The 25,122-nt window shown below is 42.7% G+C and overlaps 1 protein-coding gene across 1 annotated transcript in view; it reads left to right on the top strand.

The window, feature by feature from the left end:
• Positions 1-22,577, top strand: part of FOXO1 (forkhead box O1) — a 112,414-nt gene extending 89,837 nt beyond the window's left edge. The window contains exons 2-3 of the mRNA XM_011942976.1: positions 17,346-18,697; positions 19,176-22,577. Of these exons, the coding sequence (XP_011798366.1) occupies positions 17,346-18,683 (1,338 nt within the window). The 3' untranslated portion in view covers positions 18,684-18,697; positions 19,176-22,577. The remainder of the gene's footprint in view (positions 1-17,345; positions 18,698-19,175) is intronic.
• The last annotated feature ends 2,545 nt before the right edge of the window (positions 22,578-25,122 follow it).

The raw sequence follows: 25,122 nt of genomic DNA on the forward strand, positions 1-25,122 counted from the left end.
AGCCTGAGTGACAGCTGCAGAATTTATTGGTTTAAGGATGGACTTAAGAAATTTGGACCCAGAACAGCCAGTATGCTGCTGCATCTTGGCCTGGAGTTTGACAAGGCACATTCCCTGAGTGAGGCCATCTGCATCAAATCCCCCTCCACTGCCCTTTCTTTAGTACTTAATGTTTAACTTTGCCTGCAATTTTGCTCTTACTAGATGGCAATTGAGGGAAGAGTGGAAGAGAGGTTGGTGGTAAAGGTGCCAGCCAGCGGGCACATTCTGCATCCGTCGCCTTCATCAGCTCTTCTGCTATCTTTTAGCAGAAATAGAACTTGATAAAACTCTTTTATTTTGAAGTAAGTTTGCTCCAGCCAAGTAGAAAGGATAAATTATTTTGCGTTGATACCTGAAACTAAGGAAGAAAGTCTAACCTCTTAAGAACTGGTCACGGATATCACCCTTGATCTATCTTTTCTCCTCTACTGTTCATTCTGTTTCATTCTTTTATGTTGTGCTCAGCTCTGTTCTGTTCTAAGCATTGAGTATAGATCAAAAAGTTCATGTACAATATTTTTAAATCCCGACAAAAACTTTAGATTAATAGAGGTGATTAGTTTACTTAGTTTGGGCTGGTGAGGAGAATAAAATGATCCTCGTAGGAGGAGTGACTGGAAGAAGTGCTATGAAATAGGAAAAGTTAATAACCTAAGGTGTGGTGTTCCTGTCTGCAGGTATCCCTTAGCCGTCATCCATAAAGTGGTTATATGTGCTTCATAAAGTGGACAGAGTATTAGACTCTGTGACCCATTCTACAGAATATTTGAGCTATCTGCTAAGGTTTCTTTATTTGCTAGTAACTGTGACTTTTAGACCCTGTCTTAAGTTGCATGGCACACACCTGGTTTGTAACAGGAAGGAAAGGAAGCAGTTAGAGGTCAGGGCATCTTGTTGGTGGAAGAAGAAAGAAAGGAGGATGGGATCTGTTGAGGGTAAGGTTAACATCACATAAAATGTATATAATCAAATTTTGTTGTGGGAAGTGCTCATCAGCCTTTTAAAAGTTAAGTTTTCAAGAACTGGACCACTTGCCTTCTAGTATGCGTTTGGTTGGAGGGGGGCGGTAATCATGCCTTTCACATTGAGGAGGAGGGGTGGGTGGGTGGGGGAAGTCTGATGCCACTGCAGCTTATCCTCATACCCCTGCAGCACCACACAGCCTTGATCCTGAATCTCCTGTGTGCCCACCAGGGTACTGACTAATGCCTGAGTACTTTGTTGCAGCTTTATCCATGTTTATGTAGAACAATCCATGGTTACATTGTAGGCCATTATTTCCTTTAATTTCCTTTTAGCTGTTCAAAACAACCTGAAAGATGTTATGGTTGAGCCTAGACAATGACCTGGAGGAACAAAAATAAACCTTGAAAATGTAAGAACCAAGTTTGTATGCCAAATGTTGTGAATGATGGAGAAAACGTAATGAAAGCAGTCAACTTCATGGAGGGAGACTTTTAAAATTTGTTTTCAAAACAAATGGTCCTGGCCCCAGCATCCTGCCCTCCTTTGGCTATGAAAATACCAGATTATGCCGTAAGTTTGAAAACAATCAAGTATCCTTTAAATCATGAGACAGAAACCAAAGCTTCAATCTAAAACCCTGTCATTTTCAGCGAGGGAGACAGAGATGAGGGCCTGAAGGTAACTTGTTTCTGGAGGCCCCTTCTCTCAGCACTAGCTGCAGCAGCCTCCTGTTAGGTGGGGGAAGAACCACAGCCAAGGACAGCAGCTCCTGGAGGAGGTGCTTTTACTTATCAAGAGCAATGTAGATGTATGCAAAAATACAGACACCCACACACAGTTACATTTGTGGATAATCAGAAATATCTTTCTGCTTTCCCAGCAGGGTCTGAACTCTCCTCCTATCATCCAGGTGGGAAGACAGGTTTGGTGCTTTGCTCTGGGTTCTGCATTATAACTTTATTCTGTTGTCCTCTGATCTTCCACTTGCTCTCCTGTGCATTGCATGTAGGATAAAAAACATGCTCCTGTGTTAAGGCCCCACCCACCGTACCTTCTCTCTCTCTTCCCCCTTTCTGTGTCTAAACTCATACATGGCCATACTGACCTCTTCTGTTTTCTCCAGAGATACCTTACTAGTGTTTTGTAAAAAGTTTCCTCACCAACACTAATAATTCATGTTTATTGGACATTCTGCACAGTTGTCAGTAAGTACTGTTAGTATTTCCTTTTTGCAGACAAGGGAACCAAGCCCAAAGATCACAAGCCACTTATCCAAGAGCACTCAGGCGGTAACTGGGTTTGAATTGGGCTGGTCTGGTTCTAGCACACATGTTCTGCACCAGCACATAGTTTGTCTGTCAACATTGGTTCATGCTCTGCCCTACACTGAGAATTCCCATCCCCTTTTATCCAGCAATCTGAGTCGTCCTTTGCTTCACGTCCCAATTCCAGCGTAGGGCCTTTCGTTTCTTGTTTTGCGTGTGCTGCACCTTCACGTTTCTGTGTTGTCAGCCTTCTGTACATATGTGTAAGACCATGGGAGGCAGGGAGAGCCTTGAGCCGTAATGCCTACTTGTTATTTCCACAGTACGTAGTATACAGTAGGGGCTTAGTAAATAATTGTTCAGTGAAAATTACATTGATTGGTACTGATATGGCCAAATCAAAAGATCCTAATTTATGTTATTGAAATGTGAATGGAAATAAAGTAACTTCTGAAATTGTCAGTGGATTGAAATAGTTTACACTAGGCCCACTTTAGCTAGGCCTTGCTCAGATTCCCGATTAATTTTGCCTAGATTTTCCAGTGACAAAAATGAAGATAAAAATTGATCTTTGGTTTTGTGTTCCCAATAAAAATGACTGACACAACGTCCTTTGAGACCCTTCCTCCTTGGTGCCCTTCACTCCACCTACCCACACCCCTGGCAAGTGCTCTAACACTGACTTGGGCAGGATGAACTGGACATGTTCTGTTTTGAGTCCTGATTCTCTGAATGGTCCCTTATTTATTTATTTTTGTCACCCAGGCTGGAGTGCATTGTTGTGAACTCGTCTCACTCCAGGCTCAACTTCCTGGGCTCAAGCTATCCTCCTGCCTCTGCCTTCTGTGTGGCTGGGACTACAAATGTGTACCACCACACCTAATTTTTTGATTTTTTTTTTTTTTTTTTAATGTAGAGATAGGATGGTCTCACTGTGTTGCCCAGCTGGTCTTGAACTCCTATGCTCAAGCAATCCTCCCTCTTTTGCCTCCGAAAGTGCTGGAATTACAGGTGTGAACTACCAGCCTGGCCCAAATGGTCCTTTTAAAGTCTATCATATGTTTCTATCAGAGACTTCATGAAGATAGACCTCAATATATTGGATAACCATGTTAGTCTTCAAAGTAGCTATAAATTAAGCTAGGAATAGCAAGCAATTTTTGAACAAAATATTTCTTTAAAAGAGTTTTCTAGGTTTGGTTATTATGTGTGATAGATTTTTTAAATGTTTAAAATGTAAAACTTTTCTTTTTGGAGGTGATAGGGTACCACTGAAGAACGATTATTTTACACTTTGTTCAGTCAACAACAGTTCTAAGTCATCCATTGCAATCTTAACTAGGCTGTCAGAATTTAAATTAGTTTTCTCAGTAATCAAAATGAAAGTAAATTGAAATATCAGAGACTACATGTTGGTTCAGTGAAGAGTGATCTTTGAGAGTTGAAATGCTGAAGTAATCTGTTAGGCTGACCTTACTGCTTATCTCTTTGTTATATAAGTATCTGTGACAGTAGAGCCAATAATTTCTTCTAAAAACCTTGCATTTTGTTCTAGAATATCATGAGTTTATAGAATAATTCTCTAATATGCTTGAAATTGGTAGCATTCTTCATATGTGTAGTCTGTTTTTTGTTTTCCAAACATGTTCTCATTTAATCTTCACAATGCACCATTGAATTATATGGTATGGAGGCACCAGGCATCATACAGCTCAGATTCACATGCGCAAGTAATGATCTAACTTGGACACAGACATACAAGCCCTGACTTCTAGTACTCTTCCTACTGGACCATATTGGCAACTTTGTAGTTTTAAGAGAAGTAGAGAAAAGGCATCTCCAGATGTGCTCATACATACATTGTGGTGGAAAACTAGCAGCAGGTCAGGGTATCCTTTTTAAAAATTTTTTATTTTACTTCAAGTGATGGGATACATGTGCAGAGTATCCTTGAATAGTAGCTTGGAAGAGATACAAAACCTTTGTACTTGTGTGCAAGATTCTAGCCACAATGGTTGATACTCATTTCGCCTTTGGAGGAAATTGTAAGTGAAGACGCTGAAACAACGAGGACTAAAAATTCCAAAGAGGAGCTTAAGGTGTACCATGGCAAATTATTGGCTTGTGTGGGAGGTTCTAATTTTCCGTTGGTTTGAATCATCCTAAAAAATGGTTCATTTAATCATTCATTCCTTCTGCCTTTGCTAGTTTGTCTAAAGTTATTAAGATGAACTGTATATAATTATCTTTATGTTTTCATCCTCAAACAACAAATGCGTATTGTGTGTAGCCAGTGTCTTTTAAAAGATCACGACTTTTCTAAAAATGATATCGATAACTTCCAAAGGCAACTGTGAGGTGTTTTTGTTTTGTTTTGTTTTTTTGTTGTTGTTGTTTTCTTTTGGTCTTTGGTGGTTTATAAAGATAGTCCTGTCTTAATTTATGACAACAATATCGTCCATGTTTACAAAAAAGACATGATTCGAACTGCAACATTAGAATAAAATGTTTAATATTTAATACAAGGAAAACTCTCCATATGGTAAGGTTTGCTTAGTCATTCAAATGGGGACCCTCAGGTGGTTCAGGGATCCCTTTTGTCCTACCTGACATTCTCCCTTCTCTCTGAAGCCCAAAGAATTCCTAGTGGGATGTCCTCAAGTCATCTAAATGTGGTTCCAAGGCTGACTCATCTTGGAGCCTTCCAGAATTCCTTTAGCCCAGGCGTGATCTTGGGGAAGCACATTCTTCCTGGGCTGTCTTGCTTTGCCCTGAAACTGCATTTAAGCTGGAAGTCCTCGTGGGTACCCCTGACACAGATGTGCTCACATCTGGTGGAGTGCCAGTGAATGCACAGTGGTGAAGGCTGCTCAGTGCGTGCCAAGTTTTCAAACAGATGTGAAAATGCGGCTCTCATACAGGTGCTTCCATTGGGGTGGAAATTTGACCTTACAAATAAGCAAAATGTAGTCTTCATTCATGTTAAGTGTGTGCTGATGGGGATGTGTGGCGTTAGTGTGGGCACATTGAGGAGGGTCAGGAGGAGTCATGGAGGCTTTTAGGTATGTTAGTGAAAGCAGCATTACTGAAACATTTCTGTGAGTTTCTTTTGGAGTCCCTAAACACGCCTGGGCTTCTGGTGGTGCTGAGGGAGCAGCAGTTCGTGAGGGGACCATGTCTTTTGTGTTATTTAGAAGGAAAGTGTGGACAGCAGGGCTGTTGTGCAGCTGACCTACTGTGTCTTAGAGTGTAATTGTGCTCTGCCTCCTCAGGTGGATCCCTGATGTCTGTGGGAAACTGGGCCACAGCCCTGCCTTGGGCTCCGTCTCTGTGCTCAGGGGAGTTTCTCTTTAGCATAAACTTGGGCCCAAATAGTTTTGCTATTATTGGGTCAACCTATTTGGGAAGCTATTTGATTTGAGACAAACTTTGAATAATATTTGAGAGGTAGCCACCGAACGGTGTGTACTTGGCAGTCTCAAGTCATTGTTGCGTTAGGCTTCCTAGACAGAATAATGGGCAAGATGGTGTTAAGATTCTGTGTAAACCCTTCAGGAAAACTCAACATTGCAGGTAGTGTAATTCAGCGTTACACTTTATTGCAGTTTGCTGCTGTTTTGTAATCTGAATTATCTAGGTCCCAAAATAGGAGAAAAAACACCTAAATCTAGACTTTGTACTCTGTTTACTAAGAATTCTTAGTAAACAGACTATGCATCCAATAGATAAATTCTTCCCTAGATTTTCCAGATAGCAAACATATTTAGGATAAAAACAGTTCTACACAGTACGTACTATGGGTGGGATATTGTCCTAGGGATTTTAATCTGTCAAAGTTTCAGTGTTCTTGCTTCTGAATTTGTATCCATAAAGTTTTTCACTGGCTTCTGTAAACAATTCAGGAACATACCTTGAATATACCTAACACGAACAGGATTAGTAGGCTTATCAATATAATGCTGACAGAATACTTTAAAATTCACTTTAGTTCTTTAAAATTTTAGAAAGCTTTAAAATGGATCAAAGTATTGGTATGGTTATGCTTTATTTTATGCCTAATTTAATTTCTTCATCAGAAGAGAGTAGATGCTAATGTGTTCTTTGTTTTTGGTTTTAACTTTGTTGTGCCTTAGTCTTTTGGTAGCCAGATAGATAAGGTAGTTAGTTGTGTTATAATGCTGTGCGTTTATAGGATCATTGCAGATTAGAAAAATTGCATGGCCTATAAAATAGACAAAGATTTTCATTAGGAACAGCAGAATTACTTCAGCGTCAAATGAGTTTCCTCTTAATATTCTCCTGTGGTGGGGCCTTTTGCATCTGAGACAGCCATTAGGGGGAAGTAGCAAAAAGCATGGATATTCCGGTAGTAGTTAATTCGGTCGAAGTTTCAGGAAGGCCCCTTTAGGTCCCTGATGGGCAAAATGGCAGAGTTTTGGCTGTCTGCTGTGGATTTGGCAATGCCTGGCTTCTGTGCCTCCCTGGGGAGGAGCTGGAGAGTGGGTTAAAGGGTCCCCAGGGGTGACTGCAGGCTGCATCAAAACTAAATCAATCCCAGGGGAAGCAAGTTCCACTTTGAAATCCTTGGTAGCCTACAGAACTCTTTTTTTATTTTTTATTATACTTTATGTTCTAGGGTAAGTGTGCACAATGTGCAGGTTTGTAACATATGTATACATGTGCCATGTTGGTGTGCTGCACCGATTAACTCGTCATTTACATTAGGTATACCTCCTAATGCTATCCCTCCTCCCTCCCTCTATCCCACGACAGGCCCCGGTGTGTGATGTTCCTCATCCGCCTACAGATCTCTTTAAACAAGTCATTTAGAAGAATTTTAGCTAGATGAAATTTAGTCTCTGGATATCCACCACAGGGACCTTATTAGCTAGGGTTGATGACATTCATTTGAGAGCTGGCCTTGTTTGGGTTGTGTGGTATCATTAAACTCAAGCGTATGACAGTGTGAGATAGTTTCTGTTTTCCAGGCTTTTCTTAAACAGGGGTCCACATTAGTACCTGATACAGAGGGGTTATAGAAGGAAAGTGATTAAAATGAATGCCTTGTGATCTGGAGCTGGTATCTAAGGTTATTGCTCATTTTCGCCTCACCTGGATTGTTTTGGGGTTTGTCTTTTTGGGGTCCTTTGTTTCTGATAGTGCATAGAGCCCATAGTATTGAATGGTTTAGGAGACTTCCATTTCACTTCCTGAAAATCAAAGGGCTTTGTCCTTCCTTTCACAAAGCGGTAGCTTCCTTTATTACAGGGTTCTCATGTGGGACACAGTGAAATTCTGTAGTGCTTGTTTTTAATTACTACCTTCTGAAATGCAAAAGCTTTGGTATGGTGTAATATCATTAAGTGCATTTTCTGTTCTGTCCCTGAAGAGTTTTTCTTCAATCCTAAATGTGTGAGGTTATTGGCTGAAATGTTACTCTGAATATTTAGGCCTTTGGCTAATAAAGATCAGACAAACCACAGAGCATCCTCTGTTGTAAAGCTTTCTGCCCCCTGTCTTGTAGAAGGTGGCCCCCTTCTTCCTTCTTTGTTCCTGTATACCATAGGCCCATTTACTTGTAGTGCACCTCTTCACCAAACATTTTGTCCTGTAGTATGTTCTTATACTCCTTGACTTCCTCAGATCTTAGGGCCTTTTTTTTTTTTGAGACAGAGTCTCACTCTGTTGCCAGGTTGGAGTGCGGTGCGTGATCTTGGCTCGCTGCGACCTCTGCCTCCCGTGTTCAAGGAATTCTCTTGCCTCAGCCTCCCAAATAGCTGGGATTACAGGCACCTGCCACCACACCTGGCCAAATTTTGTATTTTTAGTAGAGGCGGAGTTTCACCACATTGGCCAGGATAGTCTCCATCTCTTCACCTCGTGATTCACCTGCCTTGGCCTCCCAAAAGTGCTGTGATTACAGGCGTGAGCCACCGCGCCTGGCCTGAGGGCTCTTTTAGAGTTTGTTTTCCATAAAGTAAATAGTCATGGGTGACTAGTATTTGCGTAGAGATGAGAGACCATCATTCTAATAATCGCCATCCTGGATATAATTTGTCATCAGGTCAGGTGCAGTGGTGCAGGCCTCTAATCCCAGCACTTTGGGAGGCTGAGGTGGGAGGATCAGTTGAGGCCAGGAGTTGGAGACCAGCATGGGCAGCATAGCAAAACCTAATCTATTTAAAAAATTGTTTAAAATTAAAAATTAATCTATTACCAGACAACTGCTGCATCTCCCTTAACTTGAACAACATCCTGGACACACGTGTTCTGACATAGGTCACCTCAAAAGCCGACAGAATATGCTAGTTAAGTGCTCAAATTCTTTCATTTAAAATTTTCTTAACAGGGAGAAAATGCGATTTTTCTGTAAATGAAGGATTGCAGCTCAGTTGTGAGGACATGGAAATAAGCCTGAGGAAGGCTGGCCGCCTTTAAACAGGAAGTTTGTGATGAGTGACTTTTAATCAAGTTACAACCATTCATAATGGCTTAAAAAATTGTTGTTTATGTATTCTTTCACTTCTAAAACAAAATAGCCAGCATTTATTGTCTTTGTGTCAGGCGATGCACCAGGCATCGTGTATATCATGCCATCCGTACATATAACTGTTTTACAGATGTGAAAACAGGCTTAGTGATGAGATCCAGGGCTTAACTCAGAAGGTCCCAGAGGTAACTCTGCCTCCAGAGCCAGCACCTCCGGTTCTGCCTCACAGTGTACTTCCCAAGTCCATGAAGCTTCTCCTGACACCTATGAGTTATTCCATTTGTCTTTTTAGTACTGTTTGACATGCAAGCATAATCTCCTACATTCCTTTTACAGTGGATAGTCATATTTTTCCTTCCTTTGGAATGACTAGAGTCAGAGATAAAACTGTGCAGAACTAAATTTGTGTCTATAATGGTTTGAGACTATAGGTAAGGATTGGCTTGGCTAGGGGAGGAATATTGCATGTTCTTGGTACTTGCTTTACATTTCTTCCAGTACTAAAGCTCCACGTGGTTTTATTTTTTGTAAATGAACACCCATAAGTTTTCCATCTGCATTACAATCTCTCTGAACTTTGTTTCCCTAATATAAAACAAGTGTGTTGAACCAGATGACCTTCGAAGTACCTTCCGGTTTTATCAGGCCACGAGTCTCTGCCCACAGCCCTGGGATCAGTGGAGACACTTTAAGACCTCTGCGCACTGCGGGTCGGAGTGGGGGGTATAGTGGTCTTTGAGGATATTCAGGCAAGAAGGAAACGATTCTGGGAAATGAACCAGCCTTATGGAAGGATCTAGGGTGTAAGCCTGTAGATTAGCTATTCTCAGCAGATCTTGTGTAAAACACTTTGTAAAATTGATTTACATACTATCTATTGCTAACGTGAGTCTACTGACATCTCTTGTAAAAAGAAGGGTTGGCAAAAGGTCATGTTTTCCTTCTGTTTGCAAACAAAATGGATTATTTTTAAAAGTTGTTGTTTTATTAGTAACTCTTAATGGGAACCCTGTTGAATAGATTTTCCTACTTTAGTTTGTTTTCACTTGTGGAAGTGCAGGAAGAGATGGTGTAAAGGAGAGGAAGGAGGAGGAGGGAATAAAGACCATGCCGGGAGCCTGCGTAACAATTGCACACATTGAGAAAGTTCACATAAATTAGATAAAATGCTTTGGAAAAATCTAGTTTGTCTAGCATTTTGAAAGAATTTCTAGAATTTCTGGGACAATGAGTTCATTTAATCATATGTTCCAGTTTCTGAGCGTGAAGTTCTTTTTGTTGGATTTGGTGGCTGTTGCTCACACCTTCACGCAGGGTGGTAGGCAGTTCTAGGTAGCTGGGGGTCTCTGGGGACCTTTCTACTTTGTCTGTGAGTCCCCACAGGCTTTCCCTAGGACAATGCTCACATCTGAAATGCACACGTCAGCTGCTGTGGATTCCTGCCATAAAGAAGAACCCACTAGAATAAAAGCAAATCACATTGTGTAATTTTTTTTTTTTTTTTTTTAAGACGGAGTTTCACTCTGTTGCCTAGACTGGAGTGCAGCGGCATGATCTCGGCTCACTGCAACCTCTGCCTCCCAGGTTCGAGTGATTCTCCTGCCTCAGCCTCATGAGTACCTGGGACTACAGGCCCCTGCCACCATGCCCTGCTAATTTTTGTATTTTTAGTAGAGACGTGGTTTCACCATATTGCCCAGGCTGGTCTTGAACTCTTGATCTTGTGATCTGCCCGCCTCAGCCTCCCAAAGTGCTGGGATTACAGATGTGAGCCACCACACCTGGCCACATTGTGTTAAGGCAGAAAATGAGCTTTATAAACCAGTAAACAGAATTATTTCTGCTCCCTCAAGGTGCACACATGTAACCCCAGCCTTAAGTATGTTCCTTTGATTCCTCTTAACAGTGGTGAAGCCAAGGGGATACTTTTTCAGCCAGCAGTGGGGTTGCAGGTTGACTCACAGAACTTTGCTTTGAGCCCTAACTGGACAGATCATTTTCTGAGTCTTAATTTTTCCTTTTCCATTTCTAAAGTGAGGCCAGTAATACCTGCCTTATAGGGCTGTAGCAAGGATAGAATGAGATGTATTGACAGCAGTAAACTGTAAAATACATAGTTTATATAATAAACTATAAAATAAATAAAAAATATGAAACACGGGATATGAAGGCCATCTAAGGGTTTCATGAGCAAGGCATAAGTTGCGGTTTTGCATTGTTTTTGGTTAAATATAAAGACCAGGGTTATCATAGAGCTGCCAAGCAGAAAGAAATGCAGCATGTAGCAGTGGTGTGGAGATCACTGGCTGACAGGTGGTGGTCTTCATATAGGCTGAGGGACAAGCTAGATGCATGTGAACTGGTAGCTCAGGTTGGAAGGCAGGATTTGGGGATGTGAGTCTCCAGGCCAGGGTGAAGAGAAGTGGCTGGGAAGGCGGCCAGGCTCAGCTCTGAGGAGGTGGAGAGCTGCAAGCAGAGGGTGGGACCAGGTCTCTTTTTTCAACCCAGTCTTGAAGGATGGGGGCAAAGTCAACCTAGACTTGACTTACAGCCAGTTCTGCTGGTTTGATCATCTTTACTGGGGCCTTCAGGCTCCTGGAAGGCAACCGTGAAAGACTGACTAGTCTGTAAATGGTTTTTATTAAAAAAATCACATACCCTTTTTGATAAAACAGACTTGTTTATACACTTTAAATATATTGTGGGTATTACATAATACATTCACAAATAAGAATTTTAAAAGACTGAGATAAAAAATTTAAAGTAGGCCGGGCGCGGTGGCTCACGCCTGTAATCCCAGCACTTTGCGGAGGTCAAGGCAGGCAGATCACGAGATCAGGAGTTCGAGACCAGCCTGGCCAACGTGGTTGGAGTAGAGGCCAACCAAACCCCACCTCTACTAAAAATACAAATAATTAGCTGGGCATTGTGACAGGTGCCTGTAATCCCAGCTACTCGGGAGGCTGAGGCAGGAGAATTGCTTGAACCCGGGAGGCAGAGGTTGCAGTGAGCCAAGACTGTGCCACTGCACTCCAGCCTGGGCAACAGAGCAGGACTCCGTCTTTAAAAAAAAAAAAAAAAAAATTAAAGTAAATGAAAGTTGTAAAGATTTCATCCTGCACTTCAATGGCTGTCTAATGATTGCCTTAGACAGCTGGGAGCATCCTGGGGAGGGCATTGTGTCCTCAGGGATCTCTGGGGACCAGCCTCAGCACCTCACTTCTTCCAGCCACAGAGGCAGAACAGTGAGGGAATAGAATAGCAGTGCTCAGTTGGAACCATCCCTCGTGGAGCCTCCCAACTGGCCTATTGAGGTCCCTGCTCTGCCAACCCCTGCTGCTGCTCTGCACATGCTAACTGTGTCCAGAGCTTGGAGGGCCCTGGCTCCAGCAATGTGTAATGCCTGCACATGTGGCTTGGCTGCAGCACCTTGAGAAGACTTAAGTATTCTAGTGACACTGGCTGACCAGGGCATTGACAGACTTACTTTAGTATTTGAATCAGTTCTGAGGCAATATCTAGTGTGAAGAGAAAAATTAACTGTTTTTCCCAAACCAGTCAGTCTTTCCAGTAATTAACATACCAAAAAGCCTCATGTTAAGTGAGAGCTGCAACGTGTGGTTATAAAGAAATAAGACTAATGTTTATGACATAGATAGGTCTGTAAAACATAGACATATGTTATTTTATGGCTGCTATTATGCCAATAGTGATAACAGTAACATTAGCTAGTAGAGATCAAGGTAAGCCTTTCCACGCATACTATCTCATTTAATCTTCGCAACAACCCTGTAAATGTGGGAAATACTAATCTGTTCAATTGTTACTTGAGTGCCCCATATGGTGTTGGCGCTGTGAGGATACAGTGTACAAGAAGACAGACAAAAGTCCCTGTGCTCACTTGAGCAGCTCACAGTGTAGTGGGGAGCCAGGCATGCCCCCCGCCAGGGACCCGACATAGTGGAATCATAAAGAGGGGTGAGTAAGCAAGGTCCCATGTTAGAGCTGTAGGATGGGATGAGGTCATCAAGAAATGCTTCTGGAGGGGACAGTTGGGCTGAGACAGAAACTGGGGCATGGAGGGCGGCAGGGTGGCAGCCTTTGGAAAGAAAAGGTCCGTGCTTCTGGACAGTCTGTGGGTTGTGTTGTTTTCTGTCCTATTAAGTGGCTCTTTACATGGACTCACTTTCTCCCCAGGTAGATCAAAAGCTTCTGGAGGGCATGTTCTGTGTCTCTTTCCTTCATGTCTTTCACTACTCCTAACACAAAATAGTTTCCAGTAAATGTTAGTTGACAAGAATTGGTACTCAAATGGATGGTTAAAAGATGTGTAGTGTTTAAGATACCATATCTTCCTTGTAATGTTTTTTGGGGTTCAAGCAACATTTATTGAGGCTATGGTATCAGAAAGTAAAGACAAACTTTGGCCCTTTGCTCTTTAAGGAGCTCAGAATCTAAACATAGAACAGCTAGCAGAGCAGGTTGAACAAGCAAGTACACCAGGTCGGGGTTCCCCAACTCCCCCATCTGTGGAGCTCATTGGGTCAGGCTTCCCAGGAAGCACATGCTGCACTGCTTGGGGTGACCAGGCACGCAGATGGCAGACGGGGTGTGTGCAGAGGCTTGTGGTGGGGCTGCAGAGAAACAAGCTAGTGGAGAGGAGATTGGCTGGCTTGTGTTTCTTTACTGTTGTCATGTAGAAATGCTGGATTTGGGCAAGTGATTGACAGGGCATGAGCCTCTGTCTTGACACCCTGCCTCTGTCCTCAGGTAATATTTGTTGAGAGTTCAAGGGCATAATATCTCAGAGCCCAGCAGTGCCACGCGGCTCTGCTGCGGAGTCCCTCTGGTGAACTGCTCTTTCATCTAGCCTCTCTCGTGGCCGGTAGAGGAGTGCAGACACAACGTTGTTAATAGCAACACATTTTTACAAGATTTACCTTTTCAAACCCCACCCCCTAGAAACCGTAGCTTCTTTAATGTCCTGCTGGCTGTGTGAAAAACAGGAATTTATGTAACAAGCCCTGCACAGCAAACCTTTTCCTGTTCGGAAAAAATTTAATTGTTGGCAAAGTTAGGAGACAGCTCTGTTACTCAAAGAGCGAACTGAAATGTCCTCTTAGAAAAATATGTAGTATGATGTTTTGATAAGTAAGAGACTGCTGTGGCTTTTTTTTTAAAGTCTAAATTAGTATATGTCCCACCTGAGTTAGTGAATGCTTCTTGACTATTTTAAAGATTTCCTTATTATGTCTCCTGTAGTCTTTTTAAATATGACCCCCCAGCTGCGCTTACCAGTGATCTGACAGGCTTATCATGAATGTTAGAGAACTTCACCGACTCTCCCCAAGTCAGTGCAACAACCAGGAAGCTTCTATCTGGGAAGATCTTTCTTCCCCCTTTATCATTAACTAAATGTGACAGGGACAGGAGTCAAGCTTCCTCTCCTCCAGAGATTTCATCGGAGCTTATCTGTGTGTCTATTGTGTTCAAAGAACAAAACTGTCATGATGGAATATTGTGCAAATGCCTGGACTTCCAGTGTATAGAAAACGTCAGGGTCAGAGTGCAGGGCTGCATTCCAGCGCTACCCCAGGGGCAGGCCTGCTGATATTAAGGAGGAATGAAGAACTCGGTTCCGCTGGGGTTGGTGAGTGTAGCAGACAAGGCTATGGCTCTGTGAGAGCATGCATGTGTGTGTGTAGTGCCTTCCCATAGGAATTTGGGAATCTTAGGGGAATGAAATAGGATGGGAGGGAAATGTACTCCCTGGCCTCTTTTAGGGATTCTTGTACCGACTTTAAGCCCCTGGCCCTCCTCACAGCTTGTCTCAAGGTGAGGGTAGATCTTGGGTGCGGAGGAAGGCGGGGAGTCTTGGGAACAGGAGACAGTCACTGCCATGCACTCAGACACCTGCTTCGCTCCAGCTGGGAATCTGGGGCTCTGGTGGTGTCTTCCCCACTCTCACACTCACTGTATGCTCTGGCAGGAGGGCTTGTCATGTAGCTGCTGTGTTGAAATCTTTAGGCGGAATGAGTACAGAAGTCAGAGGGCATTTTGAAATGTGGATTTCTCAGCCGTGACTGCCGGGCCTTACCCTGACTCTTGCATCTCCCTTTAGAAAGTGAGGCCCATCCATTTTCTCTCTTCTACCACCTTTTAATGAGAGAAGACTTCTCTCCCAGTTCATGTTGGAGCCAGGCCTCATCCTGCTGTGCAGAGGCTCTGCTCAGGTGCAGTGGTTGGCACTTGGGCCTGGGGGGGGCCCATGTCAATGGCATGAGGATGTGGGCGCTGTGGCTGCACCCCTGGGTGACCACAAATCCAGCCAGAGCCTTTTTGTGGTTGAGAAGAGGGCCCGCAGAGATGCAGGGGGCATGGTCAGCTGAGCCTTGCATCCATTTGGCAGATGAGGCCAAGAAAGCTGGGAGACTGTGCACATTCCAGGGTCTTAGGACACCCAGAATCCCACTCCTGGCCTTGGGAACAGACCTCTGAGGAAACAGGCTGCTGAATGAACAAGTTGCAGTGGCTGTGTGCCCTGTACTGTGCTGGGAGCCAGAAGCTGTAAGACAAGGCCCTTCCCCCTGGGGAGCTCACAGCGTTTCCCTCGTCTCCTTTTCCACATGTCTCATGGACTCTCCTGAACACCGTCTTACCGTGTGTTGTAGAGGAGGTAAATCAAACCATGACTTTCTCATCTGCAGCCTGGCTCTGGTGTTTCTACTGAAACTTGGAGAGACCACCTCTGGCCCCTTTCACCATATATTTGCAGTTGTGGGTTTGTATCTCTACTACTTCTAAGCTCCTATACATGCCACACTGAATAGGAATAGGGAAGCAGGACTTTGGGGGCGCAGGATACCACTATTCTAAGTTGGGGTCTAATATTCCCTTCATGGTGACTGCTTACATGCCAGGCACCACTGAGCATTTTTATGTATCTCATTTAATACATGTAACAACCCTGATAAGGTTCTATAATTTATCCCTGCTTTACAGGTGAGGAAACTTAAGACACATTAGGGGCTAGGCAGCTTCCCAAGGTCACCTAGGTGAGTAAGTAGCAGAGCCACCCCAGTACTCAAAAGAAAAATGGTTGGTTTTTCTTCCCGAGTTGGCCTACGGAAGATAAACGTGGCATGATTAGTCATGAAGCTGCGCTAGCTTGAGTGTTAGAGCTCTTTGCATTCTTTGTCATTTCTTCCCATCCCAGGTTGTCTGTTTGGACAGTGTAGCCTCTGGCTACGTGGAGGTGTGTCATGGAGTTAGTTGGTGCATCCTACTCATACTACTGGTTGTTGGTAGAACTGGAGGGTAGGGGCACTACTTGAAATAAAACAAAAATTTCTTTTGGCAGATCAGCTTTCTCAAATACAAAAGCAATGACTCTGTTTTCCTTATATTCACTTGTATTTGCTTAATGGACTTTAAAAGTGTGAATGAATCCAAGTCTTACTAATTTGGGGGCCTTTAATTCTTGATCAGCTCTATATTCTTTTTTTTTTTTTTTGCAACAGAGTGTTTAACTCTTGTCACCCGGGCTGAAGTGATCTCAGCTCAGTGCAGTCTCCTTCTCCTGCCTCAGCCTCCCAAGTAGCTGGGATTACTGGCGATTGCCACTACACCCGACTAATGTTCGTATTTTTAGTAGAGATGGAGTTTCACCATGTTGGCTAGGCCGGTCTTGAACTCCTGACCTCAGGTGGTATGCCTGCCTTGGCCTCCCACAGTGCTGGGATTACAGGTGTGAACCACCATGCCTGGCCTATATTCTCTATATTCTTTCATCTTTTTTGTTTCTATGAGCATGTGGGCCCAGTAATATAAAATTTCTTTATGTAAAGGGCACATGTTCAAACTGAAGAGAACTGGCAGTAGTTTTAAGGATAGTAGAATGGAAGGGGTTTTTGATAGCACTTTGACACAGAGTACTATTGTAGCTAAGCAAAATTTAAGCGGTTATTAAAACCAGTTTCTGTGATTTTTCCATAAAATATAGCTGTATAAAAGAAGGTATTTCAATACTTTTTATTAAATTTTATCCCTTCATTAAATTAAAATACAGATTTTTTTTTTTTTTGAGACCCAGTCTCGCTCTGGCACCCAGGCTGGAGTGCAGTGGCGTGATCTCGGCTCACTGCAAGCTCCGCCTCCCAGGTTCACGTCATTCCCCTGCCTCAGCCTCCTGAGTAGCTGGGACTACAGGTGTGTGCCACCACGCCTGGCTAATTTTTTTTTTTTTTGTATTTTTAGTGGAGACGGGGTTTCACTGTTTTAGCCAGGATGGTCTTGATCTTCTGACCTCGTGATCCGCCCGCCTGGGCCTCCCAAAGTGCTAGGATTACAGGCGTGAGCCACCGTGCCCAGCCACAGATACTGTTTTTAAGATAAGATACTATTTATTCCTATGCTATTTGAGATCTTTTGTAGTGACTTCAGAGCCATTAGGACTGTTCAGATGAAAATCTGTACCACATACTCTTAAGATTTTTTACTTGTTTTCCGTGTAATACATGTAGAATAGTAAGTTTTGCAAGCAGAGAAGTATTGTACTTCTAATAAGATGTTTTGCCTTACAGAATTCAATTCGTCATAATCTGTCCCTACACAGCAAGTTCATTCGTGTGCAGAATGAAGGAACTGGAAAAAGTTCTTGGTGGATGCTCAATCCAGAGGGCGGCAAGAGCGGGAAATCTCCCAGGAGAAGAGCCGCATCCATGGACAACAACAGTAAATTTGCTAAGAGCCGAAGCCGAGCTGCCAAGAAGAAGGCATCCCTCCAGTCTGGCCAGGAGGGTGCTGGGGACAGCCCTGGATCACAGTTTTCCAAATGGCCTGCAAGCCCTGGCTCTCATAGCAACGACGACTTTGATAACTGGAGTACATTTCGCCCTCGAACTAGCTCAAATGCTAGTACTATTAGTGGGAGACTCTCACCCATTATGACCGAACAGGATGATCTTGGAGAAGGGGATGTGCATTCTATGGTGTACCCGCCATCTGCCGCAAAGATGGCCTCTACTTTACCCAGTCTGTCTGAGATAAGCAATCCCGAAAACATGGAAAATCTTTTGGATAATCTCAACCTTCTCTCATCACCAACATCATTAACTGTTTCGACCCAGTCCTCACCTGGCACCATGATGCAGCAGACACCATGCTACTCGTTTGCGCCACCAAACACCAGTTTGAATTCACCCAGCCCAAACTACCAAAAATATACATATGGCCAATCCAGCATGAGCCCTTTACCCCAGATGCCTATGCAAACACTTCAGGACAATAAGTCAAGTTACGGAGGGATGAGTCAGTATAATTGTGCACCTGGCCTCTTGAAGGAGTTGCTGACTTCTGACTCTCCTCCCCACAATGACATTATGACACCAGTTGATCCTGGGGTAGCTCAACCCAACAGCCGGGTTCTGGGCCAGAACGTCATGATGGGCCCTAATTCGGTCATGTCAACCTATGGCAGCCAGGCATCTCATAACAAAATGATGAATCCCAACTCCCATACCCACCCTGGACACGCTCAGCAGTCATCTGCAGTTAACGGGCGTGCCCTGTCCCACACGGTAAGCACCATGCCCCACACCTCGGGAATGAACCGCCTGACCCAAGTGAAGACACCTGTACAAGTGCCTCTGCCCCACCCCATGCAGATGAGTGCCCTGGGGGGCTACTCCTCCGTGAGCAGCTGCAATGGCTATGGCAGAATGGGCCTTCTCCACCAGGAGAAGCTACCAAGTGACTTGGATGGCATGTTCATTGAGCGCTTAGACTGTGACATGGAATCCATCATTCGGAATGACCTCATGGATGGAGATACATTGGATTTTAATTTTGACAATGTGTTGCCCAACCAAAGCTTCCCGCACAGTGTCAAGACGACGACACATAGCTGGGTGTCAGGCTGAGGATTAGTGAGCAGGTAAGTTCACCCCAATATCAAAAGACCTTTTGAAAAATAGAACTTAAAAGAGAGGAACACAGTACCTTGCCATGGTTAGCACATCTTTGATGTTAACTGACTGCCCCTTGCAGAGAGGGATCTTTTATCATTCATTCTCTGTCCTTTTTGCAGCTTATCAATTTTCCTTCATAGCTTAAACAGAAGGAAGCTTCCTTTAACTGCTTTAGAGATTTCTTTTTGACAGTTCGATGGCTGCATCTTTTTAGTAGCTCTTCAATAAATGAATAATACATTTGATATAAATCAAATGCTGAAGGGTTTTTTGTAAAGTAGAATTTTCCTCATTGAATGATTTTAGAGCTGTTTGAGAAAGCTCTAGCTTCTTGCCCCTAAGTATGTCTGCCACTCTTAACATGTTAAGTTGAATTGATTTTAATTTGGCTATATTTTCATTGTGTGTGTATGTGTGTGTGTGTGTGTATGTGTTTTTTCCTAGGTTACACTTAAAAGTACTTCAGATTGTCTGACAGCAGGAACTGAGAGAAGCAGTCCAAAGATGTCCTTCACCAACTCCCTTTTAGTTTTCTTGGTTTAAAAACAAAACAAAACAAAAAAAACACGAAAAAAAAAAACCTTCCTTTTTTCCTTTCGTCAGACTTGGCAGCAAAGACATTTTTCCTGTACAGGATGTTTGCCCAATGTGTGCAGGTTATGTGCTGCTGTAGATAAGGACTGTGCCATTGGAAATTTCATTACAATGAAGTGCCAAACTCACTACACCATATAATTGCAGAAAAGATTTTCAGATCCTGGTGTGCTTTCACGTTTTGTATATAAGCAGTAGATTCAGATTGTATTTGTGTGTTTTTTTTTTTTTTTAAAATATCCATTTGGTCCAAGGAAAGTTTATACTCTTTTTGTAATACTGTGATGGGTCTCATGTCTTGATAAGTTAAACTTTGGTTTGTACTACCTGTTTTCTGCGGAACTGACGGATCACAAAGAACTGAATCTCCATTCTGCACCTCCATTGAACAGCTTTGGACCTGTTCACGTTGCCACAGAATTCACATGAGAACCAAGTAGCCTGTTATCAATCTGCTAAATTAATGGACTTGTTAAACTTTTGGAGAAAAAAGGTTAAATGCCAGCTTTGTACAGGTCTTTTCTATTTTTTTTTTTGTTTATTTTGTTATTTGCAAATTTGTACAAACATTCAAATGGTTCTAATTTCCAGATAAATGATTTTTGACGTTATTGGTGGGACTTAAGAACATTTTTGGAATAGATATTGAACTGTAATAATGTTTTCTTAAAACTAGAGTCTACTTTGTTACGTAGTCGGCTTGTAAATTTTGTGGAACCACAGGTATTTGGGGCAGCATTCATAATTTTCATTTTGTATTCTAACTGGATTAGTACTAATTTTATACGTGCTTAACTGGTTTGTACACTTTGGGATGCTACTTAGTGATGTTTCTGACTAATCTTAAATCATTGTAATTAGTACTTGCATACTCAACGTTTCAGGCCCTATTTGGGCAGGAAAGTGATGTATAGTTATGGACACTTTGCGTTTCATATTTAGGATAACTTAATATGTTTTTATGTATGTATTTTAAAGAAATTTCATCTGCTTCTACTGAACTATGCGCACTGCATAGCAACAAGTCTTCTCCGAGACCTCTGTAGTCCTGGGAGGCCTCATAATGTTTGCAGATCAGAAAAGGGAGATCTGCATCTAAAGCAATGGTCCTTTGTCAAACAAGGGATTTTGATCCACTTCACCATTTTTAGTTGAGCTTTAGCAAAAGTTTCCCCTCATAATTCTTTGCTCTTATTTCAGTCCAGGTGGAGGTTGGTTTTGTAGTTCTGCCTTGAGGAATTATGTCAACACTCACACTTCTTCCCATTCTCCCTTCTGCTGCAGATTAGGTTACTTAGCACACTGTGGAAGTTCAAGTGGAAGGAGGGAATTTAAAAATGGGACTTGTGTGGTTTGTAGAGTTTATGTTCGTAAGTTCAGATGGGTAGCAAATGGAATAGAACTTACTTAAAAATTGGGGAGATTTATTTGAAAACTTCCAGCTGTAAGTTGTGCATTGAGATTATGTTAAAAGCCTTGGCTTAAGAACTCGAAAATGTCTTTAGCCTGTAGCAGCCTAACCTGTAATTCCTATCATTATGGTTTTGTTACTTCCCAATTACCTGTAACTGACAGACCAAATTAATTGGCTTTGTGTCCTATTCAGTCCATCAGTATTTTCAAGTCATGTGGAAAACCCAAAGTCATCACAATGAAGAGAACAGGTGCACACACTGTTCCTCTTGAGTTCTTGAGAAGGATCTAATTTTTCTGTATATAGTGCACATCACACTTGCTTTGTCTTGTATGTTAATTGCGTCTTCTTTGGCTTGGTAGTTCCTAAATGTCTAACAAGAACACAAGTGTTCCTGATAAGATTGCCTGCAGTAAGCCAGCTCTGTTGTAAGCTTCCCACTGTGATCTTTTTTTTTGAAGATTCATTGAACAACCACCACTCTAACCATCCTTATTTTTGGGCACTTCAAGACATAGCTGGTTTTAGAAACCCGAGTTCCTCTAAGCACGGCCTCCCGGGTGTGTAATTGAACTTGGTGCCAAAGTACTTGTGTACTCATTTCCATTACTACGTACTGTCACTTTCCTCCCATGCCATTACTGCACCATAATACAAGGAACCTCAGAGCCCCCATTTGTTCATTGAAGAGACAACTACACTTAAAATCACTGTTAAAATCTTACTACTTCATAGAGTAGCTCTTAGGAAAATGTTTCTTCCTCCTGAGTCTGGGTAATTATACCTCCCCCAAGCCGCCATTGTGTGTTGAAATCCTGACATGAATCCTGGGTAGCTCTCTGACAACAGTGAGGTCCAGGGAAAAGCATCTGGTCTGTCTGGAAAGCAAACATTATGTGGCCTCTGGTAGTTTTTTTTTTTCCTGTAAGAATACTGACTTTCTGGAGTAATGAGTATATATCAGTTATTGTACATGATTGCTTTGTGAAATGTGCAAATGATATCACCTATGCAGCCTTGTTTGATTTATTTTCTCTGGTTTGTACTGTTATTAAAAGCATATTGTATTACAGAGCTATTCAGATACTTTAAATATAAAGATGTATTGTTTCCGTAATATAGACGTATGGAATATATTTAGTAATAGATGTATTACTTGGAAAGTTCTGCTTTGACAAACTGACAAAGTCTAAATTAATGAGCAAATGTATCCCAGTGAGAAGTAAATCAATGGAACATCCCAAGAAGAGGATAAGGACACTTAAAATGGAAATCATTCTCCAACGATATACAAATTGGACTTGTTCAACTGCTGGATATATGCTACCAATAACCCCAGCCCCAACTTAAAATTCTTACATTCAAGCTCTTAAGAATTCTTAATTTGTAACTAATTTTAAAAGAGAAGTTTCTTTTCTGGTTTTAGTTTGGGAATAATCATTCATTAAAAAAAAAAATGCATTGTGGTTTATGCGAACAGACCAGCCTGGCATTACAGTTGGCCTCTCCTTGAGGTGGGCACAGCCTGGCAGTGTGGCCAGGGATGGCCATGTAAGTCCCATCAGGATGTAGTCATGCCTCCTGCATTTCGCTACCCGAGTTTAGTAACAGTGCAGATTCCACGTTCCTGTTCTCCGATACTCTCTGAGAAGTGCCTGATGATGTTGATGTACTTACAGACACAAGAACAATCTTTGCTATAATTGTATAAAGCCATAAATGTACATAAATTATGTTTAAATGGCTGGGTGTCTTTCTTTGCTAATTATGCAGAATAAGCTCTTTATTAGGAAGTTTTTTGTGCAGCTGTTAAATACTTGAGTTAAGTCTTGTCAGCCACAGTGTTATGGTTGGTTCAAATCTTGTATTTCCTTTGGAGGAAAGGGGGAACAGCCCCTCTGGGACCAAACTGTAGTCCCCTGAGATGGGGAACAAGTACAATCCCTGATAACAATCCTGGAATACTTCATCTTTGGAATGTCTGAAACTACATCAATTTCAGTAATTACTAGACATATTAAGTCTTATGTTAGAACAGACTCTGCTAAAGGTAAAAATACCTGGAGGGCAAGTTAGGAGGGTCTGGCTAGGAGGTCACAAAGCAGATATGGTGGATGGAGTGCCTGAACCCCATGGCTAAGGTCATAAGTGCGCCTCCAGTCACTACTGCACACCTTGCTGAAGAGGGAGGATCAGCCCTCTAAGTGGCTGTAGATGGGTAGTTTATGTTTGCCTTTTTCAGAAGATGTCTGAGGAATGAGCCGAGATTAGATTAAGATGGTTAAGATGCATTTTAAAATCATTGTGAAGCCTACTTTCTCCTAATTTCTGAGTTTCTGACCGGACAAGTGAATGAGCTGGAGAAGCAAGGAAGAAGATTATTCTGTTTATCTCTGTAGACACTGAGGGTCCATCCCGGTTTCACAGTATTTTAAAATTTACCCACTTTTGGAAGTGGAAACCCTTTCTTTAAAAGACACGATAGCCAGAAGCCCAGTGTATAGAAGAGATGAAAACATCTACCCCCCATCCCCTGGGGCTCATGCATAGTTCAGTGTGAAGACTGCAGATCTAGTCCAAATTAGGAAAAACCCCTTGATTATACCCCAGAACTCTAACCAGCTAGCCTTTGACAACTCTGCACATATATACAAAACTGCACATCTAGTGTCATTACTTGAGGCCAGTTTCCAAGTTTTACATTAATTGATAAGCAACATATAGCAGGAAGGTTTCCCTGGGAGGCCTCGCAGGAGGAGCTCAGTGTTAGCCTTTGTAGCCTGACGGGCTTCCTTCCTTGGACAGTTACCTAGGCCCTTGATGTGACCAGAGCCGACAGTAGAATCAGGCTGTGTACCTAGGCTTGTTTCTTGACCTGTGAATCGGCCACACTGGAAGACCTTTCTTTGCCTTGGCTATTGTTTCTCCGTGTTTTAGGTGACCTATAACGAGGACACTGCACTGGTTGGTGGGGTTAGGTAAGGGAGGTGGAGGGCTGTTCCACTGGATATACCGTGCTTAACAGTGGCAGTCTCTGAAGCAGACGTCATCACGTACACATCAAACCCTGTATCATCTGGTGGTGCTCATTCTGGGCCCAGGTGTATGAAGGTCAATTCCTGGTAGCCTTCCTTATTACAGTTTGTTGTTTTGGTGTAAAAGTTGCTTTGGTAAGAAATAGTTTAACACTTAAATCACACCAGTTACATTTATTGAGAAAATTATTGGGAAAAAGCGGATTGGGGTACAGGTCCACTTGTCAAATCATAGACTCTGGGGTGTTTTTTAGTTTAAGTAACTAGAAAAAATGGAATTTCCGGTGGACTGGAAAGGGAGGTAGCTGTATGCAGGGATAAAGGAGAAGAACAAGTCGTCCTGGTTGGTGGTGGGTAATACATCAGGAAACCAGACGTGAAGCGGAGCCGTACGCCTTGGGAGGAAGCTACGGAGTGTCGCGGGGGCATCCAAAAGCTAAAGAGAGCTTTTGAAGCCAATAGGGAGAGAGGAGGCTTTCTGTGCAAGTGCCTGGCTTTGGTGATGTGGCTGTGAGAGGAGGAACTGTGTACTGAGAAGGCATTCACCTGTTAGAAGAAGCAAAGTAAAAAACAGTTGGGGCCAGCTTTTCCTGCTTGACTGGTGGCAGGACACTTTTCCACCCCCAGGCCTCGGCCCCCGTATTTCCACGGACTCCAAGGCTGAAGGAAATTTCTTGCCGTTATTACCTTTCTCATGTCATATCTCCCCAAAGTGAATCTCTTGTTTTCTTGGAAGCCACTGGTGGAAAGTAGAGATTTACATCCTTCAGGAAGAAGGTCGCTTGTTATTTGTCCTTTACATACTAACTTCTGTGAGCTTAAATCCCTGAACAAGCAACTTTGAGAAAGAATTCCTACAAAAACACATTGCAGATGGCAGTATAGGAGCCCTGATGGGTTCTTGCAGTTGCTAGAGTTTCTGCAAACATACTTGACTTGTAAAATACTAAAATTGCTGCCCAAGTCGGATGACCTTAGATGAGATAGCTGCCTAGAATAAGGCTCACATTTTAAACCAAATTTTTCTCTCGTGATGAATTGGGATAGAGAGATCCATTTGTACTTTAGCACTTGGTCCCAGAATAAGCCAGAGATGCCCACTTCTTAGTCTATGCTGGTGTCAGGGACACTTGGAGTGTGTGCAGAGTGGGAAGTTCTGATGCTTGGGCAGCAATTTCCCCACAGGTAAAATGAGGATACCTTCTGTTACCTGCCTCACAGGTTTGATAGGAGATGAGAGGGATGAGGTAATGTCTGCGAATGGTTTCCTGTGTCAGGGAGAAAGCCTGCACAGCTGAGTGGTGTCATCTTAGGTAATAGTAGGCCTTGGGATGTTTCTGTAGTGGGG

The sequence above is a fragment of the Colobus angolensis genome, unplaced genomic scaffold (assembly GCF_000951035.1).
Source record: "Colobus angolensis palliatus isolate OR3802 unplaced genomic scaffold, Cang.pa_1.0 Scaffold214, whole genome shotgun sequence".
Lineage (NCBI taxonomy): Eukaryota > Metazoa > Chordata > Mammalia > Primates > Cercopithecidae > Colobus > Colobus angolensis.